Genomic DNA, 19,980 nt, shown 5'->3' with positions numbered 1-19,980 from the left:
TCATCAGTCATACAATATAATTGATCACAAATTTTATGATCTCAAAAGTTGAAAGAAAATAATTTGGAAAATTATTTTACAGCTGTAAAAATCTTGTATGGTTAGCAAAATATAAACAAAAAGTGGTCTCTATACTTTTTAAGATGCAGAGAACTTTTATGTATTAATAAAATTGCAGTCTTCAGATGCTATTAGCATATCATCACATCTCCAAGAATAACTTCAGATGTGGGATATTTTATTTTATAACAAATTATTCCTTCAGTAATCCCAATGATTGGATTTTTGAGAAATGCAAACGAAATTTCTCCTATGAAAACCCAATTTCCAGCAAGATATACTTAAAAGTAACTTACAGGGAAATTGATTGGTTGGGTTTTTGTGTCTTTTTTAATCTTCTAGAGCAATGTTTATGTGAAAATATAATCAGAAAATTAGTACCTTCATCAAGAGGTAATTCAGAGAGCTTTACAAGTAAGCTTAAGATTCTCATTGATTACAAAAGAAGGCTTTGTGCCTCCAGAACCCTTAAATACTCAGAGGCAATTATGCCATTAAGGTCTCTCTTCCATGCAAAGATTATCTCATTTCCTCACAATTAGTATTTCCTGTTTATTGAGACAGTCTGTATTAGAAACACATATTTCCTCCTCCTTACTCTTCCTCACTATCCTTTGCTTTCTCTGAAGATATATAATTTGGAACCTCTTTTCCTTCCTATAGGTTAATATAATTGTATTTTGTTGGCATCTATTATACAAACTGTTATTTGCTGATTACCTCATAGCCATTACTTTGAAAAGTAATTAGAGAAAGAAGATTTGGAAAATCTAGTCAGAAAGATTTTTTTAGATGAAGGAGTAGAGGTAAAGAGGAATTAGAATTGGTGAGAGGTAAGGAAGACTTATATCACCTGTGGTAAGACTGTGTGTAGAGGTAAAGGTGCTGAAGTTCAGAAGGAGCAGAAAATTCCTCAGAGTGGCAAGGGAAAGAAATAAGATGTGGGAATCCTTTTCCTTCCCTTCTTGCCTTTCAGAGACATCTCCCTGCTTGTCTGTTGTCCACCTTGAAAGGGCTCAGGGCTGAGATGTCAGGGGTGACCTCCTAAGTGTGCTGTGCACTAGATGCTAAGAGGGACCCTAGAATGCAAGGGTACTGGATCTGACTTCCCAGAGCATCGGGTCCTGTTGATCAGGTAAGACACACACACACGTAAAAGGAGAGCTAGCTGTATATGCCAGATGAATCAAAAGTGTTGATAGCGGCCTTCAATACTAGAGAAATTCAGAGAAAGAGGTTGATGGAATTTAAGTTGAGAGAGGAAAGCTTTGGGTGGTTCTTGATTTCATCTTTATAAGATTCTGATGAGAAGGAGAGTGAGGACCTTCTAGAATATGAAGAGGTATGCATGTGTGGGGCAAAGAGATCATAAAAGAAAGGGCTGGAGGTGTGAAAAGCATAGTTTTTTATTTAAAATCTACGCAGAGACATCCATAATAGCACATTTAAGTAGCCAAGATAATATCCAAAATATTGCTAATAGGGTTATTCAAGGGCAGGATAAGAAAGTTTTAAGTTTCTGTTATACTTAAAGAGAAATATGTTAATACACGCTAGAAATCATAAATTTATAGGGTGGCTTCCTAGTCATTCTCATTTAATCCTCAGGAATCCTTTCTAGACTGGGAAGGCTGTGTAGGCATGAATATTTAGGTATGTAGATGGATGAAAAAGAAAAAGGGAGAACACACACACATTCTTTTTTCATAGCTCACAACTTGCTTAACATGGTGGCTATGTATGAAAGACATCCAGTAATTATTGAATGAGTATTACTGTTCCCTTTATATCACAATTCCAAAGTAGAAGGAAAGAGAAAGAACCAAACATCAAGTCTCTGCTCCTAAGTTCCTCCCTTCCACCCAGACATGGATTATTGTATTTCAATAAATGAGAGAAAATGTCATAATCAAAATTTGGATGCAAGTTCAAATGAGAATCTCTGGAATTGTAGAATTGAGATAGGATGATCTACAGGTACATATGCCTTGAATCTCAGGTGTAAAATGTTTAGGAATTATTATTGGGAAAGGAGAGAGCTTTCATTTTTAATTGCAATTATAGTTCAATAGATGAGAACAAATCTTCTGGTGGGACAGACCAGAACTTCCATTCTTGCTATTTAAGAACACCAGAGCTCCTGGGAACACTACAGTTTTGTTAGAAGAGGCTACCCTGAAGTCAGAGAGCACTATGGACTTAAATGGGAGCTGCTCTCTTTAGTTGGCAAATATCTAGAAAGGAAAAAGGGAATCATCTAACTTCCCAGAATGGAAGGGGGTTTCAAATGCAGTACAAAGTTCTTTCCTCCCCTCCTTAAATAAAAGTCCAGAAATAAAAAGGATGCAGTCCCATGACAGTGATAACTAAACTCGCTGTGCACTCACCACTGCTGCATGTGTGATCTCTGGAGAATTCCAGCTACATGTGCTATTTCACGTCTGTCAGCTAAATCTGAATCCCAAAATATAACAAATGCAAAATGTGACACTGAGGAACATTATGTGGATTTGTGATTTTCCCCAGAGGACTTAGTCCAGCCGGCAATAAATGGATTGAGATTTCATGCACACAGACGGTCGCTACATGACTTTTCTTCATGACTCGACATGCATTCTAGCAGTTTCATTAGTGTTTTCCATATTGTAGCTACCGAAAATGACAGTGAAAATGGAAATTGTAGGATAACAGGATCTTTTAAAGCATGTGGAACAGTTTATAAACAAAAAAGAGGCACAAACTATATTTTCAACAATAAAGGAAACAAAAAATTATGAAATGCTTCTCTGAAGCAATATTGTATATGCCGCAGTCTGGCTGGGCACAAAATCACGAATCACTCAAGCAGGAACAAACTTTATTTTTTGAAACTGCCACCAATGCCCCGTACGCCCCAGGGAAGAATCCCCATCGACCCACTCAGCGTTCTCCCGGAACCCCAGAGGAAGTTCCTTCCCCCCCCCCAATTCCCTCCTACTGTACTTCCCCAACCAATGGGAACTCTCCAGGAGTCCCATAGCAGGCCCAGGTGAACAGCAGGAGTCCAATATCCATATGAATGCAAATCTTAACATAATCATATCATCTCAATGGCTAGCTGGCTTCACCTTTCAACCAAAAATGCCATGCATCATATTACTTGGCTGTGGCTCTTAGCATGTATGGGGTTACTTAAAATGTCTACTCAGTTGTGTATGAAGAAGAGTTCTCTAGTTTTAATATTAAGTGAAAAAAATTGAGGTAAAAATTATACATACAATATGGCCACCACAAAACATAACCACAAGAGAAAAATGAAAGAAAATATAACCAAATGTTAATAGCCTGTGGATAACTTGTTGTCTTGTTTTTCTCTGTATTTTATAAAGTACCTGCAATGGGAAAGCAATATTGTTATAATCAAAATGCTGTTCAATTTCTAAAAAAGAAAAAATGTTTAATTTACAGCATATTAAATTGATTCAACATGTTTAATTTATATCACATTAAATTTAAAAAGAAAAAAGTCTAAGTGTGCTGACTTTCAACTTTTCTAGGACATGTATTCTGAGGTGAGATGTTCAGTGCACAGTCATGTCGTGATATTTTCTGTCAGAATTCCCACAACTAAACCTAGACACATAAATGACAGTGACATAACATTATAGCATTGTCACTCAGCACAAATAGTTTCCTACTGCCCAGATTTGCAGTGGGGTATCTGAAGTTGTCCTAATTAACACTGAAGAAAATTCCTGGAGGCCCCTGTTGTTTCAATAACATGTTTTGCCTCTGACCCACATTTCTCCTATGATAGTTGTAACAAAAACCATTTTGAAAACATGCAGGGGGCAGGCAGGGGATGTAGCTCAGTGGTTGAGCACTTACTTTGCATGTGTGAGACTGTAGACTGGAGCCTCAGCACCACAAATAAATAAATAAAGATATGTGTCAGTCTACAACTAAAAAAAAGAAAAAGAAAAAAAAATTTAAAAACCAAAACATGCAGGACTGAGGCTGTAGCTCAGTGGCAGAGCACTTGCCTAGCATGTGTGGTGCACTGAGTTCAATCCTTAGCACCACATAAAAATAAATAAAGGCATTCTGTCCATCTACAACTACAAAAAAAATGAAAAAAAAAAAAAAACATGCAGGGCTAGGATTGTGGCTCAGTGGTAGAGTGCTTACCTAGTATGAGTGAGACACTGGGTGTGATTCTCAGCACCACATATAAATAGAAATGTTTGTTTCTTATGTACTGGAACTCTGCAGTTGGAACCATATTCGTATGCTCACATATATAGTTATTTTTTCTTAGTTAATGGTTTGACTCTGCAGATATCCACTCATTCTCCCCAATATCATTAGCTCTTTTAGTCAAGTTTCCCCTCTGAATCCTCCAACTAATTTGTGGCAGAAAGTCAGTATTGTTTTTTACATTGAACTGAATAACCTCAATTTCTTAAAATAACTAAATTCCAAATATATTATTATTACTTTATCCTTTGTAACCACTGGGTTCCTTGTGCACTCCCTTGTTAACTTGTACCCAAGCAGTAATGAGAACGCTACGGAATTCTCCTTTACCACAGTAACTGTTGCTTTGGGTCTTTTGTTGAAAACCAAAGGTTTACAGGTGATTGGTCGTGGTGCCTAGAGCAGTAGGATCCCACTGCTTTAGAATCCTCATTAAAAAGATCATCAGAAGTTGAGCTATTCTCACTCAAGGAAAACCTGGTTGTGTTTGGACTTGACTGTTCCATAATGACTGGCTTTCTTTGGAATATTCTCTGTGATACTATGTGGCAAATTGGATTTCTCATTGCTAGTGTGGGAGTTTCAAAGCCAAATGTTACCTTCTCTATTGCTCCAGTATTAGCCAACTTGGATGAAATATTCAGTGGAAAAAGTTTTCCGTTTCAGGTCAATATATGTATTTTCACAGAGAATTCTGTGACACTTAAAATGTGCACCCTTTACAGAGTGCTTGGTCTAGCTAATGGACTCTGAGGGTGCATGATAATCTTGACCCACAAAAATGAGGACTTGTTCCTCATTTAGGTCTTTTGACCTAAAACTTGAAGACTGCTATGAACCTTATGAAAAACTGAACTATTTCAATGATTTCAGATGGCTGAGACCCAATAGAAACATTTTAAATATGATCACTCAAAATAAGAGGCACCATCCTAAGAAGCATGACACTTGCATAAGCAATGGTGTAGCTAAGGTCCCAAGGTGTAGATGTGAAGAGCAAGAGGAGCATGTCCAGTGGCAAAGAGCAGGCTCAGAGTCAGGTACAAATCACAGCCATGGTGCCTCTTGGTAATGTGACCTTAGACAAGTTACTCTGCATTTCTGAGTTTCAGATTTTGCAGCTCTCAAATGCAAATGAAAATGTTATATTAAGGAAAAAATGAGATATTAATACATGTATAATGCCTAGCACAACTATAATATGGAACGTACCAAATGTTCAGTGCATGGGAGTTATTGTCTACTGTCTTCTGTAAGATGAGGTCATTTCTGATAAACAGAAAGAAAAAAAGGAGCATTACCCACTGTTCTTAATATAACTTATCATTCTATGTTAATTTACTATCATTTTATCTACCCACACTCTCCTTGGTTGTTGAATAGGAGGCAGCAGTGGAGCACCAGTACAGAGGGGGGAACACCTCACTTTCCCTCCCATTAGAGATTAAACAGTGTGGTTGAGACCTTTTAAAGTAGGTCTAATATCAAACTAGGAGCTAGAAATCAAACACATTCCTACCAGGATAAGCTACTTTAATGAGAGATCTTCCAAGGCTACCCAGATCTCTTTATGTAAAGCACCAGCTTATTTTTTGACATGATTAACTTTATGAAAACGACCAAGTCCTCATTTTTGTGGGTCAAGATTACCATGCACCCTCAGAGTCCATTAGCTGGATCAAGCACTCTGTAAAGGGTGCAAATTTTAAGTGCTTTCTATTCTCACAACCTTATTCTTCATCTTCCCAACACTGGATACTGCCATTAAAGTTTCCTCATACTCTAGATGAGAAAACCGAGATCAAAGGAGTCACTTGCCCAAAATTGAGCTGTGGAAGAATGAAAAGCAACAACAGGGGTTGCATCAGCTCAGTTTTACCAGTTGTTTGTTTTTTAGTGCCAGTTTGTCAAAATAATTTGGAGTGTCTTTATTACAATAACAGTATTTCTTAGCAGGACTCAGGGTCCCAGGGTAGCACCATCAGCACCAGGTCCAGTCACCTCCTGGGAGAAGGCAGTGGAAATTTTATGGGTGGGATTTATAACCAATAGAAGCCTTGGGCAAAGTAATTCAGAATAAGAATAAAAGGGAATCAGAAAACATAGTGTACTTAGACTTGCAAAATACCTTTGAAAAGGTTACTGTTGGATTTTTCTGAGATGGGGGAATACTTTGATCTTGATGCTTAAGCAAAAGAAACAATGCCAGAATGTAAGGGCATTTCTGTGGGTCGTATAAATAATGCTGCCTGCAAGTAATCAGCACTGGGATCACACTTACTTAGCATATTTATAAATCATCTGAAAGGAGTACATAGTGAAATTTCCAGATTTGGAAAAAAAAAAAAAAAACCTGCTAAGCTCTTCCAGGTAGTCAAATGCCAAGCCTGTTAATATAAATGCAGAAAGACAATGCAGGGATATGTGAGTGGGCTGAAGGATGGCAGACGGGCTTCTGCGTGGACAACTGTAAAATAAGGAATTTAAGAAGAAATAATTCAAACCATTTCCCAACATTAAAGGGTCTTGAACTATCAGCTATTCCAAAATTAAGAGATTTTAGAGTTAATGTACGCCTTTCCCCTAGTTACTCCTACTGCAGCTGAAGAGCCAGACAGAAATTAGGTGTACTTAGAAAGGATATTTTTAAAGTGGGCATGGAAGGCAGAAAGCAGCCTTCTGCTCAAACATACAGCCATTGGTCCACTTATGCCTGTGATATTGTACACCACGTTTTCAACTAATCTTAAAGAGTTGTAATAGGGTGGGAGATGGCCCACAGAAAGTCAACTAAAATGATCTGCGGGAAAGGGGAGCTGCTTTGGGGAAACAAATTTGCAAAGATTAGGATTTATCAAATCATAGAAATAAGGTAGATGTAGCCATTTACCTTGGTTAAGAGGCAGGAGACAGAGGGTGGGTGGAAAAGGCAAAAGGCAGAGTGCTGTTTAAAAGCTAAACCAATTTAGTCGGAAAGGCTGACAAGTAGGCAAATAAAATTCAAGGTAGCACAGGATACGGGTAAAGAATTGCCTACCCCTGCACCTTAAAACTTATAAAGAAGGGGAAAAATTATACAATCAGCAATGACTTTGGAAACCATTTACCCAACAAGAGTTGTTATATACCAGGACCTGGGTAGGAAAAGGGTAAATACCTTTTTTATGAGTGGATTTACAATATGTTGTTTAAAAACTCAGTTATATTTAGAGATCTGCCCAAACTTTGCAGTATATACTTTTGAGAAAAATAAGTTTTATAATCAGACAAACTTGATTCAGACAGAGCCAGCATGTACTAGCTCTTGGGTGAGCAAATTAACGACTCTGTGCCACAGTTTCCTCATCTGCAAAGTGAGAAGACATCTTCTAGATAGAGATGCTGGGAGGTTGGGAGGGGTAGTATTTGTTTTTTTTTCTTTTTTTTATATGTTTTTCACAACATTACAAAGCTCTTGACATATCATATTTCATACATTAGATTGAAGTGGGTTATGAACCCCCAATTTTACCCCAAATGCAGATTGCAGAATCACGTTGGTTACACATCCACAATTTTACATAATGCCCTATTAGTAATTGTTGTATTCTGCTACCTTTCCTATCCCCTACTATCCCCCCTCCCCTCCCCTCCCATCTTCTCTCTCTACCCCATCTACTGTAATTCATTTCTCTCCTTGTTTATTTTCCCATTCCCCTCACAACCTCTTATATGTAATTTTGTATAGCAATGAGGGTCTCCCTTCATTTCCATGCAATTTCCCTTTTCTCTCCCTTTCCCTCCCATCTCATGTCTCTGTTTAAAGTTAATCTTTTCTTCCTGCTCTTCCTCCCTGCTCTGTTCATAGTTGCTCTCATTATATCAAAGAAGGCATTTGGTATCTGTTTTTTAGGGATTGGCTAGCTTCACTAAGCATAATCTGCTCTAGTGCCATCCATTTCGAGGGGTAGTATTTGTAAAGCACCAGAACAAACTGGGGATGGAGGCTCCCTGCAGTTCTCAGTTCCCTTGACGTCTCCTGGACAGGTGCCTTTGCAGTCAGACTAAAAATCTTGTCCCAGAGAGACTCAGTCAAATAGGCAGTGTTCGATTCTAAATCTAGTGTTGCTGCCTCCATCTTTATTAATATCCATTCTTTCCTATTCATTGAGCTGTTCTTTTGAGCATTGCTTTAGGTTTGGGGAAAGAATAAGGATAAGCATATCCTAATGCCCTGCTCTCAGGGAGCACACATTGGGAGGGGGTGCACTAAGCCTGTAAGTAAAGTTATTTCAAAGAATGAAACAAGAAGGTCATAGGGTAGAATATGCTGGGGGCTGGGGGTGAAGCTCTTTGGTGGGCCAGCAGGGAAAGTCCTTTCTATGGAGACATGTTTGAGCAATGGGAGGATGAGATGTCTCTGGTTATCCCAAAAGCATTCCAGGCAGATGGATGGGCAGGGCTGGAAGCTCCAAGGTGAGAATGAATATGGGGTGTTCAAGGCATGGTTTCTCAGGCCTGCATAACAGAGATCCTGAGTGGAGAGGGGAAGGCAAGGACTTGGATAGAGACAGAGGGAACCAGACCCAATGGCTTTGAGGCCAGGTGAGGGCTCAGATTTTATTCCGAGGGCAATAGGAGGCCATTGAAAAGTTTTCAGCTGGTTAGTGATAAGAGTTTGTATTTCTGAAGGGTCTCAAGGCTGCTGTGTAGAACAGGACTCTGGACAGCAGGAGTCCAAGGAGAACTCTCACTGCTTCTTCTTTCCACCCAGACCTGCTGGCTGCTACTCCTTCCTACCTTTCTGGACCTGAGTGTCCCTCTGCCTTCACATTCCATCCTTCACAGGGGAAGAGGGTTAACTTTGCACAAATCTTTTTGCACTCCTCATGTTTTAAGACATATAAAAATGATTTCTTTTTCTCAAATGAAATAGTTAACCCAAATACATGTTGTTTCAGGTTTTAAAAATCAATTTGATTGGCCACAGGAAACGCATTTTGGCATCTCTGGGAGACAGGCTGCACGACGATCCTCCACAGAAGCCCCCTCGGTCCATCACCCTCAGGGTAAGTGCCGCCATGTTCATTTTGTTCTCTTCCCCTTCCCCCAGTAATTATTTTGTGCAATAAAATGACTGAAGCAATAGATCAAGAAATATAGGCTGTTTTCTACGTAGCTCATCTGTATAAAAAACAATCTTCCTTTAAAACAGGATTTGTCTTTCTCAGTTACTTAAATATATGTTTTAGAGATTTAGACGTTTATCTCTAATGGAATTCAGGCTGACAAACCACACCTCTAAAGAACCACACCTGTATCCCACATTCCCATCTACACCCAGAGAGAGGAAATGAGTTTTCTGTGAGACTCCTCAAGCCCACAGAAAGGAAATCGATCAAGGACCACAGTTAAGTAAAGATCAATTTAAATTTAACCTCAGGGTCTTCTGTTTTCAAGAAGTGAAAATTGGCCATTTTTACTCACTTCAAAAATTAAGAATAGAGAATCCCAAACGTTATTTCATAAATCATATGTCTCCCTTTCAGCTACGTTTTAGAGTTATGGGGTACAAAACCCAGAGAGAAACCCAGAAGGTAAAGTGGAAGGGCAAGGAGGACAAGAAGGAAGAGGTAGAGAGAGATGATTCCAAGCAAATGGCCGAGGCAGGGAGTCGCCGCCAGCTGCTGGTTTCATGAACCCTACAGATCGTTTCTAAAATTCATCAAAAAGCCAAGATCTCTCTGGCAAGTGAGAGAGTCCCCACTTGATTCTCTGTGTTCAGTCTGGCACTTGCTCGCTTCTGATTCCCTTCCTGCAGGTATCAGAAAAAGTAGCCATAACAAGCTGAACAGAAGGGTGGCCCTTAGACATAACTGCCCGTGTGAACCGCCTCTTATCATAAACTGCAGCGAGCAGCAAGCGAGTGGCAAGGCGGCCGAGGGTCAGGCAGGGCAGGAGCCGTTAAGATGTTAAGTGTGACTGCGCTTTGAAGAAGAAAACATACAGAGTTTTGGGGGGAGGCAAAAGAATTGTCTTCAGGAGGGAGCCAGGAGGAAAAGCCATCACTTGGGGAGCTGGGATACACTACTTAAGGACTTGGGAACAGTGAAAGTAGAAATAGGACTCATCTTTCCCCCTCCAGAAGAGGAGCCTCCTGTAAACTGGGTAGAAGGTGATGAAGCTAGAAAGGGCTTATCCACCGCCCTGCCCTCCGTTTGCTACATGGAAGGGGAGGAAGCCACAGGCACCATCAGTGTGGTCATGCTGAACTCCCAGCTACACACTTTGCTCCCTGGCCTTTTCCTTTTAGCCTCTTGCTCTGACTCCCCAGAATAGACTTAAGGGAACAGCAAACTGATCAAAGACAGAGATTCTCAAGCAAAAGTTTAGGACCTAAATCTGTGCAGGGAGGTCCATAACATGTCAGGGAGAAGTGGTCTACAGATTAGGCATGATCCCAGTCCTCTTCTTACCTGCCAGCGCTAGAGCCCAGCCTACTGCCTCCCCTTGCCTTACACCTGGCCAGTTTCCAGCTTGAGTTGTCTTTGCCATTGGAAAGTATCCTCTGTCATATATGCATTGCTCTGCAGTCTGTATGTCGTGTGACATGCTGTGTTGCCATTGTGTCCTCTTCCCGGTCCTGTTGTCAGACCACTCTTTGGTGGAGGATCAAAACCCATTGGGTCCCATTTTAGCTTCTCATCATGGCACCTACCATGGTGAAGACACACTCCTGCAGTTCCCTTGTAAACACATGTGATAGTGTGCCGGGTGCCTAGCAGAGGTGGGCCTCCCTCCTGAGGTCATCCATGGTGCTGGTTTAAGAAAACAGAGCCTTATTCTTTGTACTTTAAACTTTTGACCGGAAATACTAGTGAGGGGTAATATTGACTTGATAATGCCATTAATGAAATAAACAGTGAAATATCATCCATTCCTTTCAGTTGATTTAAAAAACGACTCCCCACCCCCCACAGTTTGTCTTGTCAGTATTTCGCAGTTTTGAAACCAAAGGTGAGCCACAAAAACATGGTATTTATTTCATGATGTATTTCCATTCAGGAACCCAGTGGTAATCACACTCCTCCTCAGTTGTCTCCATCACTTAGCCAAAGCACTTACACCACTGGTGGCTCCCTAGACGTTCCTCACATTATCATGCAGGGCGATGCAAGGAGGAGAAGAAATGAAAACTACTTTGATGATATTCCCCGATCAAAACTGGAGAGGCAGATGGCCCAGGTAAGGTGTTCAAAAGCCTCTGTGATGTTTTGCTTTCACCTGTACCAGGTAATTCACTCAAATATTGAACAGTAGCTTATAACTGGAATTTTACCATTTTATAAAGTGTCCTTCATTCCCTGCTCTCTTGAACTAGCCTGGAACAGAGTTTTCAAAGAGAGGAATGTATATACATATCATTGTTTTTCATTCCTACTGAACAAATCATGCCTGATGTCATTGCACCCCCAAGTCTTTGCTCTAAAGGGAATAATAGTGTGTCAGAAACCAGTCATCATAAAAATAGGTAATAAAACTCTAAATTTTAAAATGTTGGTTGGTCGGATAATAGGGCAGAAGTTGGAGAGGGGACTAACTCCATATAATGTTAATTTCCTCCCAAGCTGACATGTTTTTTTAGACTTGTGCTACTGGGACTAGTGGCATTATCTCCGTCACCTTGAATAGTTGATATTGATAGTGCTGCCTGACACAGAAGATTGAAAAGAGGGCTCTGTCACTTTTAGACCTTTCCTCAGAAGATTCAGTAGCCATAGCTAAACAGTGGTTCTGTTCTGAAGGTACATTAGAGGGTTAGCCAGCTTTGCAGCTTTGCCCTTCGATTCAATGATCTGATGTATTGACAATTATTGGCAGAGCCAACTCTTTTCATCCTCATTCTAAGTTCAAAATGATGTGCTAAGAGTCTCTTTCTGCCTCCCACACCTGAGATGAGAATCTCGAGGTGAAAATTTGACTGTAATTGCTTTGCCTTGGTTGTTAAAGATTTTTCCCAACTGTTTGGTGAGATTCTGTTTTTAAAAAGCTTTTGATAAACATTCCGCACTGCAGCTCACAAAAGAAAAATGTGAAGAGAATGTTCTAGAAACCATGGCTATTCTGCCTGTAAATGCCTTGGAGAGAGAGGAACTGGAATACTGTCTCCTTTCCACTCTCAATATTGAATCATTCTCAGGGAGTGGCATTGTTGGGATTATGGACAATTTTTTATTGAAGGGAGATGGAAAATATAGGACAAATAACAAAAGAATAATTTTCCCAATCTCTGTTGTTATGTATTGTCTTTAAATCTTTATTATGTTTTCAATGAAGTTTCTTTTAAATAAGAAGTAGGAAAGCTTTCCCCCCAGGCTATTCGTTCTTTTTCTGCTATTTGTTAGTATTTGTGGATCACATACATGGTTCAGTATCTTCAGTGACAGCATTTCAGGGACTCAGCTTATTTTAACCTTGAACCATATTGTCTTCATGTATTAGTTCAAACCTGGACTTTCCTGAGCCCTCGTCTTCCCTGGGGAAAGCAGTATAGTTGTTTAATGAGCATTAGCTATTATTGACTGTGTCAGCTTCAGTGACAGAATTACCTGTCTCAGCTGCTCCTATAATTTATGAAATTACTCCACATAGGGCAGTTTTTTTTTCCAAAGAAGAATTAATTATTCTTCTGCCTGTGTCTGAACACACAGAGATAATCTATCAGGATTGTTCCTTTAATTTCTTCCAGAGGCTCCCAAGCAGGGACAGGGGTACTTTCTGAACAGCCCAAATCTTAGTCCTAACACTGCAATCAGAAATGCATCCCTTTTAGCAGTTGTCTTACCTTCAGAAAATTGAATGAACTTTCATCTGCCCAGGTAAAAAAAGCAAAAAGCAGAGTGAGATAAGCAGGTTGATGTGATGCAGTGAGCTGTGTCGCAGCTGCGTGTGTGCTTGTTTACACGGAGCCAGCTAACTAGGGTCGAATGACTGATGCAGACATGGGCTCCATCAGCAACCAAGAGCTTATTAGAAGCTTTCTAAAATCCTGCAGTTCAATACAGCACTTTAGCTGCAGAGGAAATAGGAGATGGCACTACAGGAATCTGATCAATAAGAAAAAAGGATTCTGGGATCTTTAGATTGTGTTAATTGCCGTTTTTAAATTTGTTTTGAGAATGTCCTTACTCTGAAAAAGCAAAAAACCATGGAGAAATGAATTTATCCCTCTTAAAAACAGTGTCGTTTCAAAGCTTTAACCTGTCAAAACATGGAACACTCGGTCATTTTGTTGTTGAACAGCTGTATTCATGTGACTTTTCTACCTCGAAAGCACTCAGTTGATGTTTTTTCTTATTTTCTTTATTCTTCTAATAATTTTTTAAATCATTTGCTTTTTAATCATCTGAAATATTGGCTCTAGACCATGTTTTTTCCTGGAGTTATATGTTAAACCAATAAAGTTGTGTCTTCCTAAAGACCTGAATTAGCAATTAAAATCCCCATAAGCATGGAGCTCCCTAGTTACACCTCCTCCCAACCAGAGCTGTGTCTATGGCTTCTCTCCAGGGGTTGCTCCCAAGAGGCTTACTGTAGCTTGGTTAATGCTTGCCTAATCCACCTCTATTTCCCACTAAAATGCAGAAGTCCACCTTCAGGCTTGCTTTCTTACCTGCTAAAAGAAAGAAGAACTCAGTTAAGAGAAAAATCACCAGGACAGATTGATGTTCTTGGAAACCCTTCCGCTTCTGCAGGTTCAGCTGAGCTTGCCCTGGAGTGGTTTGGAATTCTAATCCTTGGCCAGAACCCCTCAGCTCCTGGTGGCGGTGGTAACCCACAGGAGTTTTGCCTTATGAAGGTCTATTTCACAGATGTTTGGGGGTGCTTTACTTAAGTGAGAAAACAATGCTGAAAGTTCATCAATTTAATGTCCATTCTACCTGTTAAGTTTATTTGTTAGCAAATACTTAAAATGTTTTCCCCTATTCATTCATGATAATTATTATTCGGTGTTGTTTAACTGCTTGTTTTTAGTGTGAACCAATATTTAAATACCTGTCTTGGAATACAGGAGATTTTCTAATATTTGACTGTCATTTGCTTTTGTTCTGGTATAAGCAATATTCAGGAGTTGTCTTAAGAAACAAAACTGAACTCAGTGCTAGTAGCATATTTTCAACCACTGCATGTAATGATGTAGGCCTATCTGAACAATAGGATTCCTACTATGCTGAAAACATAGCTTCTCTGGCCTATAATTCTAAGTTGGTCTCATTAGCCTAAAAGGTTCTGAGGTGCTTCCCCATTTCCCTACCCTAATAAGTGAATATTGCACTCATATTTATATAATTATACCTTAATGTGCATAGTGCTTTTAAATTTCTAGAGTATTTTGACATCTGTTTATCTCATTTTAGCATGAACAAGGTGTCTTCCACACTGTTGATGTGCACTTAGCACATGGCAGACGAGCATTTAACTCTGAGTTCTATGGAAATGAGATAGTAAATATAAATATGGGAAAGACACCAGAAGGAAGAAACTATTTTCACGATTTAGAGCCTAATTGCAATCCTTAGAAGTTTTCCTCAATGATGAGAAGTCAAAGGACTCTTCCAATGAATAAAGGAGTGTGACGGAATTAATAAGGTTTAGGGACCACATTCTCCTCCGACTGATGAAAGAAGGAAACATATGTTTTCAAATGCTGAAGCTTATGACTATTGATAGAAGACTTTGATTTATGGAAATACATATGAAAAAGTGAAATAGTATGTATATTTTCACAAAGTAGAAAAAACTCCTCAACAATAAGAGAAATACTTATCTTTTTATAAACTTTAGCTTAAATATTAGTGAAAAAATCCATAACGTCCAGGTTCTTCTGTTTTGAATGCTCTCATTGAGATACCCACAATATTGCCTGGGGCAGTATTTCAGGCCTGCTTAAGGCTTTTTCCAAATTGTGTCTAAATCATTAGAAAGTCAATGCAGTTGGCAGTCTAATATTTCTTCATCTAAACAGTAGCACTTAATAAGTATGACTGGATCAATTACTTAGTTATTTGAAAGCACTTTACATATATTAGTTCTACAAATGTTCATTCTTTTGATATTATTAAAGGAAGAGAACCATGTGGAAGTGCTGCTATGGCCAGGTCCCTGCCTGGAATTCCACACACAGTGTCTTATTTAATCCTCACAACAGCCCGTGAGGAAGCCGAAGTGGGTGAGTGCTGTGCCTCACAGCAGGTAAATAGTAACTGTGTGACCTGGACCAAGTCGTGTGGTGTCTCCGAACTTCAGTTTTTTTGTCTTTGAAATGTGGATGAGGCCTGCTTCTCAGGTGTGTGTATATCAGATAATGTATGTGAAATCATAATTAAGCTGCAAAGTGATGGACAGATGGGTAGGGAGGTAGGTAAATGACTATAAATTCTAACATACCATCTGTGGGTCCCTAATTCAAAGATCCTTGACTCATTGCAAGAACAATTAGTGCCAAAAGCAAGTGGTCGGATGGCTGTAGCATTCTATAAAGACCATCTTTTTATTCCAGTGTTATCCATACTTAGAATGTATATTAAGAGTGGAATTGGAATATTCCTTTTGATTATCTTAATTGTGTAAATACAAAGTCCACAATACAGCATACATCATGATACAGAGGGATCAGCCCCAAATACCCTCAAAGCCAGGGATAGCATAGGATAGAAGGAATCCTCCGTCAATTCAAGTTACACAAGTATGTCACAAAAGATACTTTATATTAATAACATGCTACTACTATAACATGGTTACATAAGACAGTGAGAAGGAGAGGAATTTTGCCTTAAATAAAACTTAGAACTTTTTAAAAATACATAGTACACAAAATAGTTAGCTAGAGAAGTATGAATATTCCAGAAAGCCTTGAGGCAAACACCTATCTCTCTCTGGAAAGTGAAAAGATTGTAATTTATCCTACTCTATTGGTCCTGAGGAAAAAGGCCTGTTTTTCCTCAAAATTCTACCCATCACTCTGGCATTATGGGAATTTACAGAATGAACCTTCAGAAAATAATACAGCTAGGTTGAAAGGAACAGCATTTAATGAAGTGATTTCCCCCTGAAACTCAACAAGTTTTCTTATTACTGTTAACAGCAGAAAATTTTTCAAGTCTGTAAGTTAGTGGCTAGTTTTTAATTTAGATCTTCATCACATAGCTGCCACTTGGAAAGCCTCAGCCTGTCCAAGATTTCCAAATTTTCCTCCATGAAGGTCTAAAGAGCAACTCCTAATATTTAAGCACAGACAGATAAAATATAACCAAAAAAGAAGGTGAAGAGTTAACCCAGTAAGCTCTTCCATCAGGAATTTCCAACTTGACAGCTTGTCGGTTAACAAGCTGATACCCCACCCCAGGTACCATTGGAAATGTGGGTAATATCTTGCCCTGTTTCAAGTCAGGAACTCTAGACCAAAGGCCACCCATGACCAAAGGCATCACACCAAGCAGAAGTGGAAGAGGTGCCCTCGTACTTGGAGCTTAGACCTGAAGTCTACACACCTTGTTAATTCACATGGTTAGTTCATTGCCTCTTCTCAAAATGCATCCTGCCCTCACTGTGACCATGTAGGGATTAGGAAGTTCAGTACAATTAGTGTATTATAAATCTTGTACATCACCCTTAAATAAATAATCAGAAGAAATGAGAAAGCTGCTCGGATGGATTCTTCTTAGGTTTTGATGCTCATCTTCCAAGTCTGGATTCTTCTGTTTTCTGTCAAGTCCCCCAAGGAAGCAAATGAGATGGCTGGGATTTGTCCTGACAGATCCCAGTCGGACCTAAACAGCTCAAGTTCTTCTAGGAAAGCTCTGATGTTGCCACCTTCCATCCAAGTGCTGGGGCTTGATCCAGGTGACTGCTTCCAATTAAAACATGACTCTGTGTGTGTGTGTGTGTGTGTGTGTGTGTGTGTGTGTGTGTGTGTGAGAATCAATACAAGAGAGTCTATCTTCAACTGAATAAATAAGAAAGATGACAATATATGAAAGCCTATTTCAATGGACTTGACCTTGTGATTTTTAGCAGTGCCTTAGGCCTGCTGACATTGAGCAGCTTGTTCTCAAAGAAGCACACCAGGCTATTTTTCCACTTGTTAAGTTTTTTGAAAGTTCTTCATTACATTCAGTCCAGTTCTTGAGTCCACAGGTCAGAGTTTTGACTGTTATGATCTGACCTTGCTAAATTTTAAAGGGTAGAAGAATTCTTTTATTCTCCTTCTCCCTCTTCCTGTTCTTTTCCCAGTGTTGAAGAGATTTTTTAATGCCTAAAGGAAATAGGGCTGATCATGCAGTTCTGCCTCCATTAATTCTTTTGGTATATGACTGAAATAAGATATTAGTAAGGACTCTATCTCCAGATGGCTTAAGCAGAGAGAGTATCACTTCTCTGCAATGTCCCTGTGGTCTTGGCACTGGGCATTCCCATGCTGCCTTGCTCTCTGCCTTCCCTGACTCAGCTCTGGGCTCCTGTGTATACTCTTCCCAAACAGCCTTTCTCTGCATGTGGGGAGATTCAAGCCCAGTTACTGCTAAGCTTGAACCTGCAAGAAAGAGAGCTTACCTGTCCAGTAGCTCCCTCAAAGAACCCCAGGACTGTGTCCTTTCAGTTGAGATCAACCTTGTTTGGATCACTGATCCATCCCTGAGCTAATGGGGTAGAGGGTTAGGGGGTTAAGGGGTTAGGGGCAGTCAGGTTGCTGATACCAGAAGTGGGGCTAGTTTCTAAGCAGACAGAAATAGCAATTGTGAGCAACTGAATAAACTCACTTTGACTTTACAATTATAACAATGTCTAATAGAAAATTGTTCTGTCACATGGGTATTGGTTTCATTTTTTCATATTTAATTTGATGAACTTTTAAGAATGCCCAGACTTGAAGTAATGAGATCAGGGTTAAAAATCTCATCTCTGGTATCTATTACCTCTGTAACCTTGAACAAGCCCCTTAGCTACTCCAAGCTTTAGTTCATGTTTCTCTCTCTCTCTCTCTCTCTCTCTCTCTCTCTCTCTCTCTCTCTCTAATGTTTTTTTAAATTTTTATTTATGATTTAATGTGTTTATTAGTACAACATAGTTATATAGTTCCCTCTTCTTAAGGCACAATTTTTGCAAACTATGAAGCCATACATTTGAGTTGTTTTTAAGAATTATTATTTTGAGGTAACTTCTAGGTTTCTCCTACATTACGCTTTTTTAACTACAACTGAAAATAAATGCATTTAAAGTAAAAAATCATAGTAGTTATGTTTTACAAAACCATTCTATTTTCTAGCTTGTAATCCCAAACTAATATCTCTCCAAGTGGAAACAGTAGTTCTTATGAATGTGAACACTGTCCAGGAAGTTCCTATCCATGCTAATTAACCTTGGAGCTCTTTGGGAAAGGATTTATGATTTATATCCACACTTGATATTTTTACAATGTAAAGCATCTTTTAGAATTAGTGTATCTGAAAATGTATAATTATATTTTATTTAAGAATATTCGTATTCTATTTTGGTAGAAATGTATATTGGCTACATAGAGGCAAGACCTAAAATTTCCTGAGTCATTTTTTATTCCCCTATAATAAGCACTCCATAATGTTTTTCAACCAGATTCCTTTTCATTAGGTAATAGGTACTATAAAACTACAGGGTTCTAGAACATGACAAATTAAACACAATCTGGGAGGTTCTCAAATATTTTAGGGAAATAACTGCCTGGAACAATGGCATATTCCCTAACTAGCTTAGCACTGGTAGTTCATTACTGTCATCCTCAGACCAAGCACTAGTTAGTAGAAACTTCGAATGGGGAAAGTGAGACACAAAGACTTTATGTTGCTTGCCCAAAGCAAGAGCATAGGTATGGGGTCAGGATCAAACCCCAAAAGGTTCCCATGCAATATTTTGAGTTCCTAAAAGAAAATTCTATTAATAATATATAATATCTTATGTAAATGCAAAATTAGCAGAGAGTGAACCTTCAAGGTAGAACAGATAAGCATTGTATTTGAAGAAAATCCTTAGCTCCTGACATCCAATGTTTTAATCTTTAAAAGTCAGAGATAACAAACAATTGCTTCATGTAAACCTTTGTGAAGTAACGTGACGCCCTTTCTACATAGATCTCTATTTTAATGAGCTTTGAATTCAGAATCACAACAATTGCAGTAACTTACATTTATATTTGTTATTGGCTAGGTTCTTGTGTTCTTCTGTTAAAAGAAAAGCAGAGAATTTTAGGGGGGGTGAAGGGACCTGAAAACATATGTAGTACTGTCTCTGAATTGATGTAAGCCCCTTTCTATCCTTGACAGGCAGCCACACATTTCTGCTTCAGCTTGTCACTAGAAAGTTGGTTCCTCTCTTTTTGAGGCTGTCCCCTCATTGGAAAGTTCTAATTAATACAATTTGTGTCTTATATTGAAATGAAATAAGTAAGTCTTTCTAGAACTCTCCTACATAGTTAATGTAATCTGAAACAACAAGGAATAAATGTGCTCCCTTTTGCTGAGAATAGCCCTATAAAACCAAAAACATTGTGTTATCTTAGTCTCTCTGCATATTAGACATATCAGTTTCTTTTCAATATTATCCTGATAAGTGGGAGCATCCTGATTCCTCAACTCTGGGTATATTTGCTTTGTTGATGTTGATGCTAAACAACAT

The 19,980-nt window shown here is 39.0% G+C and overlaps 1 protein-coding gene across 20 annotated transcripts in view; it reads left to right on the top strand.

The window, feature by feature from the left end:
• ANKS1B (ankyrin repeat and sterile alpha motif domain containing 1B) overlaps window positions 1–19,980 on the top strand; it is a gene marked incomplete at its 5' end in the record, with an annotated part of 1,127,620 nt that overhangs the window by 1,046,067 nt on the left and 61,573 nt on the right. For 10 of the 20 annotated variants that reach the window (XM_081311097.1, XM_081311094.1, XM_081311096.1 and 7 more), the window contains 2 exons: window positions 9,237–9,344; window positions 11,341–11,520. The exons of 4 other annotated variants lie outside the window; for them this stretch is intronic. In XM_081311097.1, the coding sequence (XP_081167223.1) occupies window positions 9,237–9,344; window positions 11,341–11,520 (288 nt within the window). The remainder of the gene's footprint in view (window positions 1–9,236; window positions 9,345–11,340; window positions 11,521–19,980) is intronic. 6 more of the 20 variants (XM_081311098.1, XM_081311086.1, XM_081311085.1 and 3 more) reach the window with 1 other exon arrangement.

This window comes from Spermophilus citellus, assembly GCF_964194105.1.
Source record: "Spermophilus citellus genome assembly, chromosome: 10".
Lineage (NCBI taxonomy): Eukaryota > Metazoa > Chordata > Mammalia > Rodentia > Sciuridae > Spermophilus > Spermophilus citellus.
This window is presented reverse-complemented; position numbering and strand designations above follow the sequence as displayed.